A 21849-nucleotide genomic window follows, 5' to 3' on the forward strand; every position below is an offset into this window, starting at 1 on the left:
GGTTCCTGTCTCAGGGCCCAGTGCTGGGAGCTCCTTGTTGCCGCGTAATGCTAGTGACGGATGCGTCCCTCACCGGTTGGGGAGCAGTCATGGACGGCCACCCTGCCCATGGTCTGTGGAGTGACCGCCGTCTCACTTGGCATATCACTGCCTGGAGATGCTGGCCGTGTTTCAGGCTCTGAAACACTTCCTCCCAGACCTAAGAGACCGCCATGTGCTAGTGCACACCAACAGCACAGCGGTGGTCTACTACATCAACCACCAGGGAGGTCTGCGTTGCACCCCTTGTACAAGCAGGCGCACCAGATCCTTGTGTGGTCCCAGGACAAAATCCTCTCGCTGAGAGCAGTTCTTATTCCTGGGCATCTCAACTTGGGAGCGAGGCCCGGGGAATGGATGCTACACCCAGAGATGGTGAAGCAGATTTGGACAGTGTTTTTGCCAGGCTCAGGTGGACCTCTTTGTGAGAGTTAGACATCGCAATGTCCCCTCAGGTGCTCTCTGACCCCTTGGGGGGCACACCTCATAGCTTCCGGTCTCTGTGTGGAGACCGCCAGCAGGACTCAGTTAACTGCCCAGTTGGTACAGTGCTGGGGTTTCTGCAGGATCGATCCTCCACAGGGTTAGCCCACTCCACCCTGAAGGTCTACGTGGCGGCTATTTTGGCCTACCATGCCCCTCTGGGTGGCTCCTCAGTGGGTAAGAACCCCCTCGTTACACGTTTCCTCTGCGGTGCGCTGAGCCCTGGCCTCTGGCCAGGTGTAGCTTTGCTAAGTGTGGTTGGGATGCTATTTCATAGCCTCGAGTCCTCTGACCCTCCCTTCTTGGGGGTCAAGGCTTCTCTTAAGTTGGCTTCAGAATGCTGCAGAATGTCCACCCCTTTGACATTAAGGTTCTTTCCTGGACTTGTGCCACTCCTGGCTCCTTTTCTCTCACCCTAGCTGTGCTCTTCCACACTAGGCAGGGATTTGAAGTCTGGTGGCGTGGGCATCTCGTTCCCATAGCGTTTTCGACGCAGCTCGAGTTCCTGAAGGGGAACGTCATGGTTCCCCGGGGGGAACGAGATGCTGCGTCTCGGGCCATACTTCCGGCATCCCTGCAGCGCTTGCTTCTCTATTCAGAAGCTGCTGGCTGCATGCACCACACGTCCTGGTCTCTACGTCACCCCGCCTGTGACGTCTCGCTTCTCCATTGGACTGTATGCACACGTGTTTCAGAGCGTGGTCACGCTGGAGGCGTTCCCATAGCGTTTTCGATGCAGCGTCTCGTTCCCTTGGGGAACCATGGTTACATACGTAACCTGAGACGTTTTTTTTCCCATCGTGTTCCTCTTATTAACTGAAAAAAAAAAATCCTTCTATTTCCACATGACTTACATTCTGTTATTGTGCTCCGCCCCCCAACGGTTTGCTTGGGCAGGTTACGTGTTGCCATTTGTTCTGACACACTTGCCTGTCAGCATTTGTCCTCAATTACATAACGTAGTTCAGGTTTGTGGCATTTTCCAGAGGGACCTCAGTGACATCAGTCAACATAACATCGAACGTGACTGACTGAGTGGGAGCGTCTAGGTTACTCTCGTAACCCTTGTTCCCTGAAGGAGGGAACGGAGACGTTACGTCCCTCATGCCACAACCCTGGACTATGTTGAAATGCCGGGATGCTTCTCGGCTCCTCAGCACAAACCTGAATGAGTGGTTGCACACCACCATCTTATATTCCCATATGTACGGGGGGAGTGGCGCAGCTTGCAGATTCCACTCAGCAATGTTCATTGGACTTTTCTTCTTAAGCTCAGAGGTGATTAGGCTCCCAGTGGCGTCAGTCGACGTAACGTCTCTATTCCCTCCTTCAGGGAACGAGGGTTACGAAATTAACCTAGACGTTTCTTGCCCCGAAATTAAATCTCCTTCCTAAATTGGAATTACCAATAGGTGTTCTTTTGTGGTAATGTTGCAAGCTGTTCAGAGCTGCTAATTGGTGGTGTTGCTTTGGACTGGCTGGTGCTAGGATCTAAGTTGTCTTTGGCCTCTTTGTGGAATTCGGCTTCTTGGGTTTCAACAATGGTCTGATCAAATCCCCTGTTTTCTAGTATTTCTGACAGAAAATGGAGATTTTGAGATTAGTCTATAATTAAATTATTTTGGATCAAGTTGTGGTTTTTAATAAGAGGCTTAATAACAACCAGTTTGATTTTTTTTTGGACATATCCTAATGACAATGATGAATTTATAATAGTCAGAAGAGGATCTATGACTTCTGGAAGCACCTCTTTTAGTAGCTTAATTGGAATAGGGTCTAGCATATGTTGTTGGTTTAGATGATTTAACAAGTTTATACAATTCTTTCTCTCCAATAGTCAGGGCTCAAATTGAGGGGGGATGTAGGGTATCCTACAAAAAAATGGCAAAAAGCATCCCCTCTGTAAAACCACCATCCCCCCTTACCACACCCTTTAGACTAATAATGCTGTGTATTATGTATAACTTACCTTACAAATAAAATATTAATATTCTCTAATAATTTAGAAACCAAATAACGGCGATTGGCCAATCAGAGCTCAGTATTAACAAACTGTGTGTGAGCTTAAACGTTTTCTTAATTTTTCGTGCAAGGGGTTTTAAGCTCAATTTCTGACGTTCTTTAAAAAAAAGACAACATAATAAGGTATGATATTTTCTTGATTAGAGTTTAAAGACATTGTCCTGACATAACATTATTGTGCTTTACTATGTTTGACTGTGAGGTCGAAGGACGATACTGAGAGAGACTAGGAATGCATTCCATTCAGAAATGATCACCCTGTTTTAATTCACGCTAGGTGACGTTATTAAGCATGTCAGTGACTTCGCAAAAAAACAAACAAAAACACGTCTTGAGATTCCAAAAGCATTCACTACATGATGAAACCTATTAGAATGCATTAATGCCTTGAAATAATGAAAGGAAAAGTATTCCTGTGTGTTTTTATTTTTAATCTCTATATTGTATGATATCCACCTTATTTTTCCTATAAGAGCGGAACCGACCATTTATAAATTTAATGTACCTGGCTTCTGGTGTCATTGGCTTCTGCAGCTATTTTTTGCTGCTGCAGCTATTGGCTTCTGCAGCTATTTTTTGCTGTACAAAACAGCTCCTATTGCTGCTTGATTTTGCAAACTGGTGTTTCTTACCATATTTTTCTCTTAATTATGAACACACTGGTTTGTAGTGCAAACAGTTTACTGCACTTGATCATTCTTCTCATATTTTCCTCATATGGCTAATATACCGAAAATCCTGCACATTCGCAGAAAATGGCTTACTTCCGCATTGAAAAATAAGGTAAATAATTAAGTAATATCACGCATTAATCGCAAATGTTAAATTAATTTTATACAGTAGTTCAACAGACAAGAAGTAAATTGAGTGGGTTACATTTTAGACAGATTTTGTCCTTTTTTCCTGCTTTGCAAATTAAATAGTTCCAAACAAAGCTGGAGCAGAGCTGCTGTGCATCTCAGAGCAACACTGCAGTGTATCTTTTCTGAATGAATCTGTCTATGAACAAATCAAGTGAGCCAGTTTCAATGATCCATTCATAAAGACAGTAAACTTGTTTAGATTCTAATTGACTGTTTAGAATCTTTTAACTGAAGGATTCAATTAATCATTCATTGCCATCACCTACTGCACAAAAACACAGCAAACTATAGTTTAATTATCACTATTGACATAAATCCCCAAAAAATATTATATCATTTTTGTCAGTATCGCACACCTATAAATAAGGGGCATTAGGTAATTTGGAACACAGACACACAGAGATTGTGTGCATTCATTTGAGTGTGTGAACTGTTTTAATCTACATTGTGAGGACCAAATGTCCCCCCCAAAAATGAAAAATAAAAAAACTATAATAACATTTGAGGGGGAAAGCAACTCATAAACTATTTCATTTAATAAAGCTTTTTTGTTGTTGTTGTTAAATGAACAAGTTTAAAAATTTAACAAATTTTGTAATCATGTGTAATCACAGGATACACCACCCCACCATCCCATTTTTTTACAATTCAACCACTGCCTATAGTAGAGAATGAGTGAAATTGTTCCTCACAGGATCTATAGTTGTAATGGTGAGAGGGAGACGAGAGGCGAGCGGATCCATCTGCAAGCTTTTATTGACATGACAAGACAGAGACATAGTCGAACAGGCAGGGTCAGAACAGTAGCAAACAGGTATAACAAAGGCGAGGCGTGGGGATAGTCCGTGTAGCAGGCGTGGGTCGATCCGTGGCGAACGTAATCCGTTAGGGAGCGAGACGAGGGAATAATCCGTGAAACGAACTAGAGTCCAGAAGGCAGGCGGCGAGACAGACGCGACGAAATGGCCAGGCGAGAGAGCTAAACACGGGGAACTCGGGAACTAGGGAACTAAGGGACTAGGAACTGGGAACTACCAAAAACAACAATAACCACAAAGATAATCACAATACTCCGTGATCAGCATGGGGAAAGTCCGGGGCTTTTATAGCGCACCTGATTGGTCACAGGTGCTGACCCAATCAGCGCGCTGCATGACGGGAGATGTAGTCCGGGGTGTAATCCAACAGTCAGTGTGAAATGATGGAGCGAGAGCGACATCTGGTGGTGAGCGGACCCAGGTCACCGACCAGATTCATGACAATAGTGCACTGACAGCTGCACGGTTACATGATCTTGGAAGTAAAGTAGTTAATAAATGCTGTTGAAAAATATCAGTGCCTGTTGATGCTTTATTTTTTGTTAATTAAGCCGCTGTATTCACTAATGAGCCACTATATTCACTGTAGCCACTGTATTCACTAATAAGAAGTTCACTACGGACTCTTAAATCTTAGAAACAATCTGAAACATGGCTGTTGCTGTTAATCTGATTCGCAATAAAGCCGATACTTTATTACTTCTAAACTGCTTTGAGATTAGGATCTTGAGCACGTCTATGCTTTCCTGGGATTAGGTGCTACATTTAGCATTGAAATGTGTTATGAACTCTTTGATGAAAAACATGAGATGAGATGATTCCTCTATTTAGGAATGATATGCTCCGCATTTGTAAGTTGCTCCTAAATGTCCACATTCGGAGAAACTTTTAGCTTTAATGTTTTTTTTTTTTTGTTGTTGTTGTTGTTGTTGTTTTTGTTTTGTTTTTTTTTGTTTTTTTGTGAATACAGTCATGGTGCGAATTACACTGGGACCTTCAGGGGGGTCAGAGCAAATCTCACATCGCCACATCATTTGATTAGTTATTGATTAGTTATTGATAATTTAGAAATGCACTAAATAGACATTCCAAAAAAGTTGCTTTGGAAATAAATATTCAGATTCAACATACAAAAGAATAAATATTGAACTATGAAATTATATATATATATATATATATATATATATATATATATATATATATATAAAGAAATTATAAAGATGAAAGTAAATATGTAACAAAAAGAGATCCCCGAGTGGGTTCCCTGCATTCCCCTTTGCTGTCCTTCTTTGGGAACATCGGTGGTCCCCTTGGTGTCACTTGTACGGTGTCTGGGGGCCAGGCTAGTGCTCCCCAGTCTGTTTTGCTGGCTCCTTCGGACCATCAAAGCTCCTTTGGATTAGCAGGCAGTGTCGGGGGTTTGGACGGGCCCCCAACTGCACTGGTACATCAACTGCCTAGAGTTGCTAGCAGTACGTCTTGCCTTGAACTGTCTCAAAGGGCGCTTACAAGGCAAGCATGTGCTGGACCACGCAGACAACACTGCGACCATGGGCGACATTTGACTCTTGAGTCAGGGGAGGCAAGAAAAAAAAATGGGGGAAAAAAAAGGAAAAGAAAAAATCTTTTTCGGATAAGCATCAAAACAATGCCCTACCGTATTGCAACGCACCAAAGCAGTCAATGCAATACAAGAATAACTTAAAAAGGTTACCAACGTTTACTAAACTGTGGACGAGCTTTTGACTCTAGAATCTGGTGATGCTTCCCGTTTTAAGTGTCAGTTGACAGCCTTTCATTTTTAACCAAATGTGCACTCTGCTTTTCTGATTTTCCTGTCTTTTTCCGTGTCTCTTGAAATGTATCCGTTTTGATTCGTTGTTACTAAAGGTGAAACACGTTAAGAACAAATATTAACGATTTTGTCATAAATCGCATACTATTCATTCCTGAACTTTACCATCCGTTACTGAGCGCGCCCTCAGCGCAGCTGCAGCAGTTCCGTGTTCAAGCACACGCTATATCTTAACAAGGCTATAGCTTGCCGCAAAGCAAAAGTTATTACCATGAATGTGTCGGGGAGAAATAGTAAATAGATTTTTTAATTATTCATTAATAAACTTGTGTTTTCTGAGTCAGTGTTGTAAGGATGAAGGTACGATCCTGACTCGCCATCTCCTCTTTGGATGCGCCTTTAGAGAGAAATGCATCTTTACAGATTACATGAAATAGGTTTTGTTTTCGATTTGCTGTATTTCGTTAGGTTATAATTTAAAGCTTTCTATAGATATATGTATCATGTTTGTGAGGTATGTATTCGCTGACTTTCGGTTCATTTTTGTGAAGCGCTCCTGCTGAGACGACAGAAAGCGCATCATGTTTGTTTTCTTTAGAAGCACTGTTTGCAACGTTTTGTTGATATTGTGAGTGCACACAAATAAAAGTAGACCATTTACAGTTTGGAATGATGCATTATTCTTACTTTTATCAGCAAAATTGACGGAGTATTTAAAATGGTTTCTATACTGAAAAAATGTGATCGCGCTGGCGCCTCCATGTCCTGCAAAGCGGCTTTAACTTTCCACTCTCCGCACAATCGATTGGATATGCGCCTAATAGCACACATTTATCTAGGTCTAACGTTTAAACTAACATTGTTTTATACTTTAAGTGCTTTATATCTATAGATATTTTTTTAGGCAAGTCGTGATGATTTGAGAAGGCAAAATTAAATCAGACTGTTATCAGTCTTCCGCTGGCCGCTTTGTCGTTACTTTAAATATATATATATATATATATATATATATATATATATATATATATATATATATATATATATATATATATATATATAACAACAATATTTAACGAAATAAAATGCGTTAAAACGTTAAAATTAACTTGAAATTAACGAAATATAATCACTTTGCCACTGCTTACAAAACTGAACTATTTTAATAGCTGAAACAGTAGTATAAGCTGTTTTGGCAAAAGGGCGAAGAACGAATCCAGTATAAATATACAGATGTCATCCCGAAACATTGCACCATATAAAACGAACGTTTCATACAAATTCTGAACAGATTATAGTCCAGAAAGTGCGCAAACCTCGCTCACTTTATTATCACGTAAAAGCGTCACTCATCTCAGTTCATCGCGATCTCACAAGTTCTGTTATGATCAATGAAGCTCTCTAAACTACACAATGAGTCTGGCTATTTTGCCAGATCTTGAGTTGCTTTTGCTTTCGTTTAGTACCTCCGTACAACCGGGCCTGGGCATGGCAAACCGCCTCAGTTGCAGCGTGGCTGACAACGGGGATGACTAACCATCTGGGGGGGCAACTGCCCCAGACAGATAACTAAGACCACAAATAGTACCTGTAAAATAACAGAACATTAATGTTACAACAGAATTGCAACACCAAGAGGAGGTCTGTGCAAACCACTAACTACAAAGAATTATACCCTAACTTTCTGATTACAAAAAGGTTTAACAAACTTAAAAATAAATAAATAAATAAATAAAATTAAGTTGTTAAAAATAAAATACAACTTAAATAAATAAGAAAGCAGTGACTATTAAATGTAATACATTGCCTTCACAACGGATAACTAATCATGAACATTTTAAATTCAGTCATTGCTATGATGCAGCAGTTCTTTATGGTAGTAATTCTCTATAAAACTGCACTAAAAGTTGTGATCATTGTTTTACAGGCAAGAAATGCCACAGAGCTGAAAAAAAGGGTACAGAAAATCTTTGAGAGACTTCAACTTCAAGGCAAGCATGATCAAAAACTGACAGCTGCATACGTTCTTGGGATAACCAAAGATTCATCAAAGTCCCATGAGTCTTGTGCTGAAAAGGATCTGGTTCAGACTTTACTACAAAAACTACTGATGATGAACTACAGAGCAAGATATGTTAAAACTGAACAAATCCAAAATAAGCATATCACACCACAAAGACAAACTGACATATGTGAAGATGTTAATTTTTTTGAAGAAATGTCTTTTTCAAATGAAATAATGACCAAAACTGATGGGGTTCACCCGATGGATGTTCAGATGGCCGTGTTTCATTGTGCTGATGGCTTTCTGAAGCAGCTGATGGTGACTAAACTGTCCCAGTGTCAGTACGCTCTGCCTCTGCTTGTTCCTCATCCATTCACACGACAGATTGAGTTTCCTCTCTGGACATTCAGGCAAATCAGCAAGAGCTGGAAGATGAGAAACAACAATGACGAAATCATCAGTCAAAATCAGCCAATCTACAAGACACAAACTCCAATCGTGTTTTTCTTCAGGTTTGGCTCTATGTCTTCATCCAAGTCTCAGCTGATGAACAGTCTGATCAATGAGAAACACAACACGTTCTTCCACAGGAACTGCCCAGGCAGCAGCAGAACCAGAGTCCTGATGGATGGAGTGGTGGAGATCGCCTGGTTCTGCCCCTCTGGGAAAGACACAGATAAATTCACTGACTGTGTTGCTTTCTGTAATCTACACGGTGATGCAGCAGACCATGAGAAACAGCTGCAGATTCTCAATAAAATGGCCTCAGTCAATGTTGTTCTTCTACCACAAATTGACAGAAATGACAGAAGCATGATAAAAGTTCAAGAACTCTACAAGGACTCAAAGCCACTCATTTGTCTTTTTACAGAGGAAGTTTCAAATGTCACTGAGACACGGAAAGGAAAATACAAGATTGGTTTAAAAGACAGAAATCAGTCAGATGTATCTGAAGAACTCATAAAAACTATAAATGATTGTCTGTCAGAATCATCTTCCACTTTCAGGCTTGAAGATGTGTCCAAATTCTTAGACATCAGAGTAGATGAGGAAGATGATGATGACTGCAGAAGAGGAAGAGAAGCAGCACAGCAGATAATTAGTTTACTGAAGAAACAAGATCTGACAGAAATCAAAGAATCATTTCTGCCCTGTCAGGGGAAACTGTGGCATCAGTGGTGCCAGAAAAACAAAGAACTACATCGACCTCAAGCAGAAGACATAGAAATGGAAACGTGTAGAAAAAAGGAAGAAATGAAGAAAATCCGTAAACAGCAACATGAATCTGACACCAGTGAGTTTATGAAGCTCTTTACTAACAAAGTGAATTTGCATGGTTCAAACATGATGTTTTTCCTCAAATGGCTTGGAATTCTCCTAGATGAGCATACATCAGCTGATCTCTCTGCTCTGCATCAAAAATATGATGAACAATGGTCAGCAGTCCTAAAGCTGAAAGACAATCATGCTAAATCTAAACAACTGGCATATGAACAAGATCAACTTGAGGAGATATCTAAAGAACTCCAAGATGCAACCTTTGGTTTGGAGCACATTATGAGGGAGATTGGTCAGATTTATGAATCCTGTTCATCTGTGAATAAGAACAAGAAAGACCTGCAGATTCACTTCTCTTCCCTCCCGCATTTTGCAGCAGAGATGATGATCTCTGGATTTCCACTGGAGCTGATGGATGGAGATGCTGCTCATGTTCCTGTGACCTGGATCTCTGCTGTTCTAGATCAACTCATCCAGAAACTGGGAGACCAGAGAGTCTTTGTGCTGTCCGTTTTAGGGATTCAGAGCTCTGGGAAATCCACCATGCTGAATGCCATGTTTGGACTCCAGTTTGCTGTCAGTGCTGGCAGGTGCACCAGAGGAGCTTTCATGCAGCTGGTCAAAGTGTCAGATGAGATGAAAACAGAGATGAACTTTGACTATATTTTGGTTGTTGATACTGAGGGTCTTCGTGCTCTAGAACTCGCTGGAAGATCAACAAGAAATCATGATAATGAATTGGCCACATTTGTTGTTGGTCTTGGAAATCTGACCTTGATCAACATATTTGGTGAAAACCCATCTGAGATGCAGGACATTCTTCAGATTGTCGTTCAGGCCTTCCTGAGGATGAAGAAGGTAAATTTGACTCCCAGCTGTGTGTTTGTGCATCAGAACGTTTCAGACGTCACAGCTGGAGAGAAAAACATGGAGGGAAGGAGACGACTGCAGGAGAAACTGGATGAGATGACAAAACTTGCTGCTAAAGAGGAAGACTGTGATGTTGAATGTTTCAAAGATGTAATTTCATTTAATGTACGGAAAGATGTAAAGTATTTTGCTCAGCTCTGGGAGGGCAGCCCACCAATGGCACCACCAAACCCAACCTACTGTGAGAATATTCAAGAACTAAAGAAAACCATTATTTCCCAGTCATCAGGATCGCATGGAATGATGCTAAAAGACATAAAAGTTCGTATTAATGATCTCTGGGAGGCTTTACTGAATGAAAGATTCGTCTTCAGCTTCAGAAATTCTCTGGAGATTTCAGCCTACAGGAAACTGGAAAGAGAATACAGCAAGTGGTCCTGGAGTCTTCGCAGTGCCATGATGGAAACTGAGAACAAACTGCACAATCAAATAGAAAATGAAGCTATTCATGAGGTTGAGGAAACTTATCTTCAAGGAGAACTGAATAAAACAAGTGAAGAAGTGGAAAAATCAATGACTGAATTCTTTGAGAAAGACAAAGATAAAGATATACTGATTCAATGGAAAACATCATTTGAAATCAAAATCAAAGAGCTTCAGGAAAGTATTGTGAGAGAAACAAAACAGAAATTAAATGATATTCTTCAGCAGTGGAACCTGAAGAAAAAGATTGATGCTCAGAGGAAACATCATGAAAATACTCTCTATGAAAAGAGCAAAGAACGTGCCTTAAAACTCAAAGGCAAAGCAAATGATCAAAAAACACTGAAAGACGAGTTTGATTTGTTTTGGGAACAAAGTGTCAAGAGCATCATCAGAGACAGTCCTGCAATCAAAGACATTGACATAATGAAAGATGTGAGAAAGATCCTCATTAATGTCAATAAAAGTGCACCTGATAATGACCTAAACAAACACACTGATATTTTCTCTGTGCAGAGCTATTCAGATTATGTAAAGAAATCCAGTGGATTTGTCAGAAAAGCTAAAGAAGTGTTTGGTTATGGCCCTCTATCTAAAGAAGATGAAGCCCAAATAAGATCATTTGTCACAGATGTTGCCCTGAAGACAGACAAAATGATTCAGTCATTTAACATTTCAAAGATGGGCTACAACTTCAGCTACATTCAACAACTCACAGATTGCATCAAGGCAAGTGTAATACAACATCAGGAAGAAACAAGTAAATATGTGTTAAAGTCTAAATTCTTTATAGATTTGGTTCTTTCTATCTGTGAGAGAGCAAACAAGATGATCACTGACCAACACAGACAGTTCAGGGATGTCAATGATCCTGTAATATATGTTGAGAAGAAGAAAGAAGAGTACTACACAATTTTCCAGAAGCATCTACATGGTGCCACATCAGCTGCCATTTTTGGTGAGATCATCAGTCAGAAGCTCAAAGAGCCCATTGAGCAGAGTGTCTACAAGAAGACTGCCAGAGATTTAGCAGATGAAATGAGATCAAACTGTGAATCACTGAAGGGAAACAGATCAAATCTAGAGAAACACATCCTGAAGACACTGGCAGAAAAGGAAGATTTTGACAAATACATGAACTACATTAATAATCCAAGAGATCACTTACAGAGATTCATCAGAGATGAAGTCAGTCGGTACATCACTGATAAGTTCAGTGTCAGTGTTTTACCGAAGATGAAGGAGAACATTGATCTTCTGCAGCAGAAGATCATGAAAGCAGTACATGAATCTACTGAACGTGTTCAAGTGAACAGTGGAGATGTTAGTTTATGGTTGAAGAGTTTTACACAGCAGCTCTCAGATGTGTTGATCTTCTCTGAAAAAGACCTCAGTGGAGTGAAACATGATGATGTTGATGATTTCAAGCTCCTAGAAGATGTAATTAGAAAAGAACTTCCTACTATAATATCTGACATGAGCAACACAAAGACATTTCCAGTAAATCTGGACTCTAAGTACAGGCCAGATGAGCTTCTGATTAATCATTTCTGTCAGTGCTGTTGGGTTCAGTGTCCATTCTGTGGAGCCACCTGCACCAACACAATAGAAAACCATCCTGGAGATCACAGTGTTCCTTTCCATCGAGTGGATGGGCTTAAAGGATGGTACTACTATCAAACATCTTATCTCAGTGCTGATTTTTGCACAACTTTAGTGACAAGTAGAAAACAATTTCTTGTTTCTAATGCATGGATTCCATGCAACGATTATAGAAGAGCAGGAGGAGTTTATGCAAAGTGGAGCATCACCCCTGACCTCTCTGAACTGCCGTACTGGAAATGGTTTGTGTGCAGATTCCAGAAAGATCTGGAAAACTACTATAATAAAACATTCAAGAGTCATGGTGAGATTCCTGCCGAATGGAGAAATCACAAAAAAGAAGATGCTATTCAGAGTTTGGATCAATGTTTTTAATATAGACCAATTTAGAGTAGACGTCACAGTTACGTCACTTGCAACTGTGTGCGCATACTGGTTGCAGAAAAACACTGGTAACAAGTGGAGGTATATGTGTAAAATCTATGGAATAAGAGAAAAAAATATATTTTTTTGCCTTTTGATGTCAAAATCAAAATGCAAATATTTTTTTTATAGAATACTGTCGTCAAAGATGCCATTTGAAACTAAATGCAGACAGATTACTCCATTTTTAAAGCATTAATTTGATATAAACAGTAGTTCTACGTAATATTCACATATGCTGTTCATAGGGGACATATTGTATTAGCCCTACAATTACAGCAAGAAATATTATTAAACCTATTACTATTAACATTTTTACCGAACATTATTTATCTCACAACTCTCACTTCTTTTCTTGCAAATGTAAGTTTATATCTCATAATTCAGACTTTAGAACTTGATTTAACTCAAAAATAATGAGTCAGTTTTGGGGGGGAATGACGAGTTGTTTTTCTTTATTTTCTTTATTAGAATTGTGAAATATAATCACGGAATTGAGAGAATAAAGTAAGAATTTTGAAATATAAAATAAAATTGACCTTATTTCTTTTCTTTTACTCCATGGCTCCATAGACTGCCACTTGAAAACTATAATTTTCTGCTACGAGATAGGCTCCATCCACAAAAATCATCCCTGTTTCAGATATGTAAGACTATCCCACTATCTAACGTCAATTTCGTTGAATAACAGTGCAAACCAATAATTGGTCTAATATAAACTAATGGTACAGATAAGACTTAAACCCTCTTTTAAACCACTTATTCAAAGAACAATCTTATGTATAAACATACAATGCCGACCAAATTTAGAACAAATTGATTATTGACAAATTGATAATTTAGAAAAAATTTAAGGATTTAAAGATTCTTAATAGCAACCTGTGTGTGTTGCAGCTTTAAGAAAGCAACCATATATTTGTGTTTTTTTTTTTTTCAAATTTCACTAATTTTTATTAGCATTTGAAATAATTTATTCAATAATTTTATCTATTAACTGTAATATCATTTAACCATTAACTGATTTTCATTATATATATATTTTTTGTTTTCTTAATTATTATTTGTCTTATTCTTGGAATGTTTGCTATTGTTGTTTAATCTTAAGATTTGGGGGATGTGAAGCAGTAATTTTCTATTTTCTTGTCTTTGATATAATAAATCTTGTTGGATGTGTGCTGGTCAGACAAAGTATGAACAAAGTTCAGATGAAGCCAACAAAATCAGAATGAGCACTGAAACAGACATAGGGCTAACTACGATTATGCATAACATATCTCTTCCAGCTTCCAGTCTCTTCTTGGGCTAATAGAATAAAGTTAATACAGTTTTTGGTATGACAATATACTGTGCCACCTAATTTTGGGTAACAGCCAAGACTTTGTGTTAATTGGTTTTTGTAACCAGTAGTGTTTCCAGTGTAACTACTGTATACTTTAGACAGATACAATACTTATTTGAACTTATTTGCCATTATTATTATGCATTCATTTCTGTTTTAATTACTATTGTTATAATCAATAAAATTGGTTATCCCTTACACATATTTGACCTCTAACATTTCTTGTCTGCCAAGGTCACACTGTACTAGCATCAGACAAAACTCTGTTGATTGGGTGTGTGTCAAAACAGCTGTTTTATAAAGGAATATGATAAAGAGACTGGATCCAATTAGCTTCATGTAAAAAAAAAAAAAAAGCTTCATTCCACAATGAATGCTGGATGCCAGCATCATACAAAACTGATCCAGGGGGGTATTCCAGAAAGCAGGTTATGTGACATACCCCGGTATGTTTAAGGGTAAGCAAGTGGATAATCGCGACTTTCGGTTCCAAAAAACGGAGGTAACTTTCAGGGTATGTAAGTGGCCATAGCAACTTTCTCTCTAAAGATAACCTGCTACAGAGGAGGTTGTTTCAGGGTTAGCTTACTTTAGAGCTATCAGCGCATGTGTGCGTGACCGACTGACGAGACTCCAGTGGGCGTGACAGATTGCAGATTGGGCATATTATATATTGTTACAATAACCTTTCAAAAGCAAAACCAGCTAAAAGCCATCTCGGTCAAAAATTACATAATGATACTGAGTGAATGCTCCTGACACATAGCATACGTCCAGCAAATATAATATAATAAAATAAAAAAATATAATAAAATCGCTCAAGCAGGTCATTCGTTCTGAAATTACTCAAATTTTCTGTATTTTTCACCAGCATTTTACCCGCATTTAATTTACACATCTCATTTACGAAAATGTATAGACAAGAGGGATAAGATTAATTATTTGTTTCTTGGAGGAGATCAACAGTGGCAAAAAGACTGTCACCGTTGATCACAGTGGACCAACAGTAAATAACTAACAATCAATAAATAAATGATAAAAAATGCATAAATAAATAAATACCAAAAAAAAACCTTTTTACCATTTATAACTTTCAAAGGTTAAAATAGCTACATTTGTTGCTAGTTGCTTTGAAAAACAAATTTCTAGGGTAGCCTGAGAAATCACTAAATCTGGCAACACTGCAGGCTACCCGGACATTTCAGGATGTCCTGCCAAAAGTCACAAACCACCCCCAGCAGAACCAAGCACAAAGCTGCCTCCACTTACAACGCAGACCCTCACATCTCAGACCTTCGTTGTACTACCCCTAACCTCTTTTCCTTTTCAGCAGCCTCCAGCTCCCGTAGCGGACACTAGCACGATGTCGCCACTGCCCCGCCATCACCCCCACTCTTTCATCCTCCCTCTCGCATACTCACTCTTCCTTCTCTCTATCCTCTGCCATTCCCTACCCATCCCTCCAAACGCTCCCTCCTTGTAACCACCCCCCATAGCCAGCAGCATCAGGACTCAGATTATGTCAGAAGTGTTCAGAAGCCAGAGGCCTTCAAGACCTACATGCAGTCAGACCGCTTTCATAACAAAGAAGCTCACCGAATTCTCATCAGCCGACCCCTTTAACGTCAGTCTATCCCCATTCACTCGAACTTCAGACTTCAAATCATTAGCTAATGAGTATTTAAAGCAGATAACTGGAAGTTGAAGTACATAACGTTGACCACTGTGGTAATTAACATATGAATTTACATCATTAGTTAATAAAATAAGTTATAAATAATTCATATTCATAAATAATCTATGAATCATATAGAATGTTCATTAATTGCTGATGTAGTAATCATTAATAAATGGTTTAGTTCTTATAATTATACATTAACTTGTGATTATCTGTGCATTAATTAAACATGAATGAATGCATATTTGTATTGTAAAGTGTTGCCAGTTATCTTCATGTGGATTTATTAATGACTGTTAACCTTCATCTTCATCTTTGTGCATGTTTATCGACATAGTATTCATGATGGAAGTAATAGTTGAAATGTGTCTAAAAAGACACTGAAATAATTTCACCAAATTTTATATTGAAAACCAACAAACAAAATTAGCAGCACTATGCACTTTTGTGTATAAAATAATAACATTAACATTTAAAATGGCACCATATGACCACGAAAAAATTGTGATTTAAAAACATAACAATAGTATGTATTCTTTCATCAATATTACATTAAAAAAAGTCAATAAATATTATTTTAAATAATTTAAATAGCATTCATGCTGATAAGGGAAAGGTTTTTGGCTTGTTCCTCACTATGGTTTTTACTTTTCAGCAGGAGAAGGCAAAAGACCCCTTTTGACCTTGCCATTGTGATTTTTTTTCTGTGTATACAATCTCATAATATTGTAACACAGGAGTCGTGATGACAGAGTTGGGGATCCAAATGCAAGGCTGTATTAAAGTGGTCAAAACAGGCACAGTCCAACACCAGCAAACAGTACAATCCAAGGCAGAGGCATTAGAGTAATCCATGGAACAGGCAATGATCAGGGCAGGCAGTAATCAATCAAAAACAAGGAAGCAGTCAAAACACGAATTACGGTCAAAGCACTAAAGCAAGGCAAAACTAGGAAACTTGGAAAACAAGGAACTCATGGGAAACCAGGAAAACATACAAGCATTCAATCACCAGTGAAGTGTTTAAGTGGGTGTACATATTTTAAAGTCCTTCTAATGTGAGACAGCTCTGAACTAATGATGAGATCTGATGACAGACAGGTGATGCAAATGATGAGTCTGTGCAAAGGATTATGGAAAATGGAGTCCTGAGGAAAATGGCAAGAGTCTAGAGTGGAGTGCCCTCTAGCAAAGTTCACGGGCACTCCAGCTAGAGGTCATGACAGAGCCCCCAAGGAGAGGCTTCCAGATGCTCCAAACATAATAGACTAAAGTATAGGTGGGATACGGAGTGGAGGCAGAACAGGGGGAAGGATGGAGGGTCAGGTCCAGATGTCAAAAAAAAAAAAAAAAAAAAAGATTAATAGGCCCTATGTCTAACAAAAAATATTCAATTAATGTGCACTGACCAAAGAGTTTTTAGCCAGTTTCAGCCGTTCTGATAACAGCCAGTCGGTGGCGCAATTGTGAGCGCTTTGGTGTTTTTCCAGCTGAGATGCTTTGGTTGCTATGATTTAGGATATCCATTGTATCCAATTTATTACTAGCATGTCATTTTTAAGAATTTTACTAAATATAAAAAAATAATAACCAGTATTGACTTCTCCACGATTTACGCTGGGTAAATAGTGACAGTTTTACCCAGTATAGTTTTAGAATTATCAACACATCTATAAAAGAATAAATAAATAAAAAAGAGGACAAGGGCAAATGAACTTGTATTTATTATGGCAGTGCATCAAAATTCAGTGTCATCAGATTGATAAAAAAGAACACAGAACATTTTACACACCATGTACACATGGAAGGGAGCAGGTGTACATTTCTTTCATACCAACTAACATTTTGAAAATACGAAAATTTTCATGAATTCGGAAGTTCACGTCAGAATGGCTTTACGAGCCGTTATTTTCTCTCTACAGAGACAGAACTTGTACTACACTGTAAAAAAAAAAAAAAACATTTGTTGAGTCATTTTAAAATAATTTGTTACCCTGTTGCCTTTAAATTTTAAGTTTAGTCAACTCAAATAAGTTTAGTCAACCTGAAATGTTAAGTTGTACTTAGTACAACTTAACATTTCAAGTTGAATAAACTTTTTTTGAGCCGGGTACCAAATTATTTTGAGTTGACTCAACAAATTGTTGTTTTTTACAGTGTACAGAACTAGTACTTCAGAAATATAAAGTTGTAGTGAACTAACCTACATTTACTGGTTCATTCTTCATGCTGCTCCAGAATAAGTTGCATATTTGAGATGATTGAAGTGAATGTGACTTAATTTTAGTCTCAAGCTGAGCACACAGAGCATCAGATCAAACAGCATTTGAGAAGCTTCATCAGTTTCTCAGAAGAAGCTACAATCACTGCACTGAGGGAGGAAGAGGAGCAGAAGTAGCAGATGATGAAGGAGAAGCTGGAGGAGATCAACAGACACATCTCAGCTCTTGCACACACAATCAAAGACACGGGAGATGATGAAAGATGAGTGAACTGCTGGTGTCTCTGGTCTCTCTGTTTCTGATCCAAATCCACTGCAGTTCTGACTCCTGAATGTTCTTCCAGAGTCCAGATCTCACAGCTGGATCCACAGACGCCTTCTGGAGCTTTGATTCATGTGCCACGTTACTTGGGAAACCTGCTGTTCAGAGTCTGGAAGAAGATGCAGGACATTGTCCAAAACAGTGAGTATAGAGAAGATCTATGCTGTCACTACTTATTAATTTCTATGAATGTGCAAACAGTGATTGACGTGATTGACGACTGTAAAACTCAGAAAACAATTCAATAGCATCAGGATACATTTTAACTGGTTTATAAGGCACACATGATCCAAATTGGCCATTACACTATCTCCAGCGGTAGAGCTGTGGAGGTTGGTATCGCCTTATACAAGAAAATCTGTGAACTGTCTGACTGAAAATGAGCTGGGAGATTGTCCGAGTTTGAGTGTGCATGCAACTAATGGTGTGGAAAAATAAGTTTAAAATGCAGAATATTGGTTATTTAAAAATGTTTAAGCCATAATTGTCAGTTATTTGTGAATTAAATCAGCTGTAAACGAGTGTGCTGTTTAAACCCATCGTGTAAGTATCCAGTGTCTCCAAAGTGCTGGAATGTGTACATGGGGTATGTTTCACCATAGGGATAGGCTACTTTCAATTCAGTTCAATTCAATTCAAATTTATTTGTATAGCACTTTTCACGATACATATCGTTGCAAAGCAACGTTTTTACAATACATGTAGTAGTAGCTTACTAGTGGTGACTATGTCAAGCTGATGTACATATGGCAGAGATGTGTGGTAAAGATCAATCAGTGACGCAATCAAACAGACAAAGAACACCATAAATTAGTAGCAGAATTCGGTAGTGCTGTATGTTGTTTCAGGGTTGGCATCATCTGAAGTCCTCTGAGGGGTTGGCATTTAGGCTAGGTGAAAATGCATAGGTATTAATTTGTGTAATTGTAATATTATTTACACAAATTAATACCTATGCATTTTCCCCACTGCCATAGCAGTTTCAAATTAAATAAAACAAGGATATTCAAATAGATTTCTTATTTCATTGTTTACTCTAATAGTCTGGCAAGCAGTCAATCACCAGCCAATTTATTTCTAAAAACATTATTTTTACACTGCCCTCCAAAAGTTTGGAAACACCCTAGAAAAGTGGGGGTTTGGACAATATTGGCATGAATCCTTTTTAATTTGATAAAGTGATAATTTTGCACTGATAAGGGTGTGCAAAAGGCCCTTTTCATTTAAATGTCTTTTATTATAATAGTTATAATCACATTCAGTTTATTCTAGTTAGTGCGTAAACTGAGTAGGCGTGGTTATCAGAGAGTCTCGTAAGTTCAGAGAGATTAATAAGAAATCAGACGCAGCAAGGGTGGAAAGACGAAGAATATGTCCAATGGCTGTTATAGACGATCAGAGTGAGTTTGATTGAAGCCTTCGAGCTAATTCCTTTTCCGCGCGGATGGTCGACTGATGCTAACCACACACACACCCACACACATATCACGAATCTCACGAATAATTCAAGTACTATCAGCACTTCATACATCCAGCGCATCACTACACAGAGGAGGACATATCTACGGACACCTATCTTGTCAAGTCTCCGCGTGAGGATTACAACGAGTCCAATTATCAGTCCGCATCTATCTCTTCTTTCAAGTAGACGATTCCCTGAAACTATTAGGACTCATCAGAACTAAGGACTACCTCACGGCAAGATCTAAGTACCACCGAATCTTTCTTTGTGCATCCTTTCTGTGCATATTGTTCTTTGTTTTAATTGTTTATTGTTGCGCAGGCCTGCAGTTTGTATTTTATTTATACCAATGTGCATTCCTGTATAGGATTTACATTTCCGGTTGCGTAAACAATACATTGGGTGAATCATAATTCATGGCTCTGGCTCTTTACTGCTCTCTTGGTCACTGGATGTTAATTAGGTAATCGGCCTTCTAAAGTGATTGGTATCGTAACAGTAAGCAGCGCATTGTACAGTCTCGTATACAAAGGGAAAACACAAACTACAAAAAATATTTTATTACATAAACAGTTTATACATAGAAAAAAATTACATTTTCAATTCATCAAAATATCCTCCATTAGCAGCTATTACAGCTCTGCATAATCTGGGCCTAAATTCATTGTATTCTAAACTTAACTGGCAATCAATTGTTGAAGCTATTAAGGTGTGCTGACCCAAAAATCTTTTAAAAACTTGGGCCAACCAGTAACCAGGCATCAAAGCTGGCAAAGAGGCATGTCTGACTTTGACATGTATATATTGCCATTATTATGTAATCAAAATGAAAATTATTATTGCTGGTCTTCAATGATAATGTCAAGTTACTTTAATGTATTTGCACCAAAAAATGATAAGGATTTATGTTGATATCGTCCAAAACCACACTTTGCCAGGGGTGTTTCCAAAATTTTGGAGGGCAGTGTATAGGCACAGTGTGTGCTGAAAAGTTAAAAGCTTTATGTTGCCATATAAACTCTATATCATATACTATATAATAATACAACTTGTTTGTCCACAGTTTGAAAGTAGCAGGACAGTTTTTTTATGACTAAATTACTGACTATATTATTAAATAATAATAACTCAATAAGAAAAACAAAATGTTCCAAAATATTGCTTCTTGAGAAAATGTGGCTTCCAGTATCAAGTTAAGCACTAGGAAAGCATCTCACAAGTGCTCTGTCAGTACCTGATGCAGTAATCGAGAAATCACACAGAATGTTTACAGTTCTTCATCTACAGCACAAATCAAAACAGGTCTAATTGTTATATTGTTAACTATCCCATATTATCAGTTATTCACATAAGACAGACATACTAAATCACATATTCAACACTCAAAACTCAGTCTTTGATGTAATGCACCATTAAACACTGATTTTTTTTTTTAAAAAATGAGTGTGCAACTAACAGCACTGACAGTGATTAATAGGGTAAGTGTCATGACATGACATAATAATGTGTGTCTGGTTCACTCTTGATCATTATATGAACATCAGAAATGCAGCTGCTGATTGTGTCTCATCAGCTCCTGTGATTCTGGATCCAAACACGGCTCATCCATCTCTCATCCTGTCTGATGATCTGACCAGTGTGAGTTGGAGTGACAACAAACAACCACTTCCTGATAATCCAGAGAGATTTGACATCACTTTGTTTTGGCTTCAGAGGGTTTTAACTCAGGAACACACTGCTGGGATGTGGAGGTTAAAGAGAGTCTATGCTGGCATCTTGGAGTAACTACAGCATCAAACCAAAGGAAGGGAGATGATTTATTTGACACTGGCCTCTGGAGTGTGCAGCACGGACTGGCTGATTACTTTGGTTTTTCGGTTAAACAGAATCTTCAGAGGGTGAGAGTTGATCTGAACTATGACAAAGGAACAGTATCATTCTCTGATCCTGTAACTAACACACATCTACACACATTTACAACCACCTTCACTGACACTGTCTTGCCATTCTTCTATAGCTTTTCCCCTCTGAAGATCTTACCGTTGAATAGTGTGTAAGCATTACACCTTGTAGGCCTGGATCTTCCTGCTGTAGCTTTTTTTTACTGTTTATGAACACACAAATGTGCCCTATATGCCCCTAAGAGCTA

General features: G+C 38.6%; 1 protein-coding gene across 1 annotated transcript; it reads left to right on the top strand.

Annotated features, from left to right (window-relative positions):
• Positions 1–482: 482 nt before the first annotated feature.
• Positions 483–21338, top strand: LOC127159240 (interferon-induced very large GTPase 1; the record flags this gene model as incomplete). The annotated part of the gene is made up of 4 exons (XM_051102125.1): positions 483–695; positions 7945–12622; positions 18236–18379; positions 21274–21338. Coding segments are annotated over exons 1-4 (5100 nt in total), but the record flags the coding sequence as incomplete, so codon positions are not given.
• Between the last annotated feature and the right edge of the window lie 511 nt (positions 21339–21849).

The sequence above is a fragment of the Labeo rohita genome, unplaced genomic scaffold, assembly GCF_022985175.1.
Source record: "Labeo rohita strain BAU-BD-2019 unplaced genomic scaffold, IGBB_LRoh.1.0 scaffold_202, whole genome shotgun sequence".
Lineage (NCBI taxonomy): Eukaryota > Metazoa > Chordata > Actinopteri > Cypriniformes > Cyprinidae > Labeo > Labeo rohita.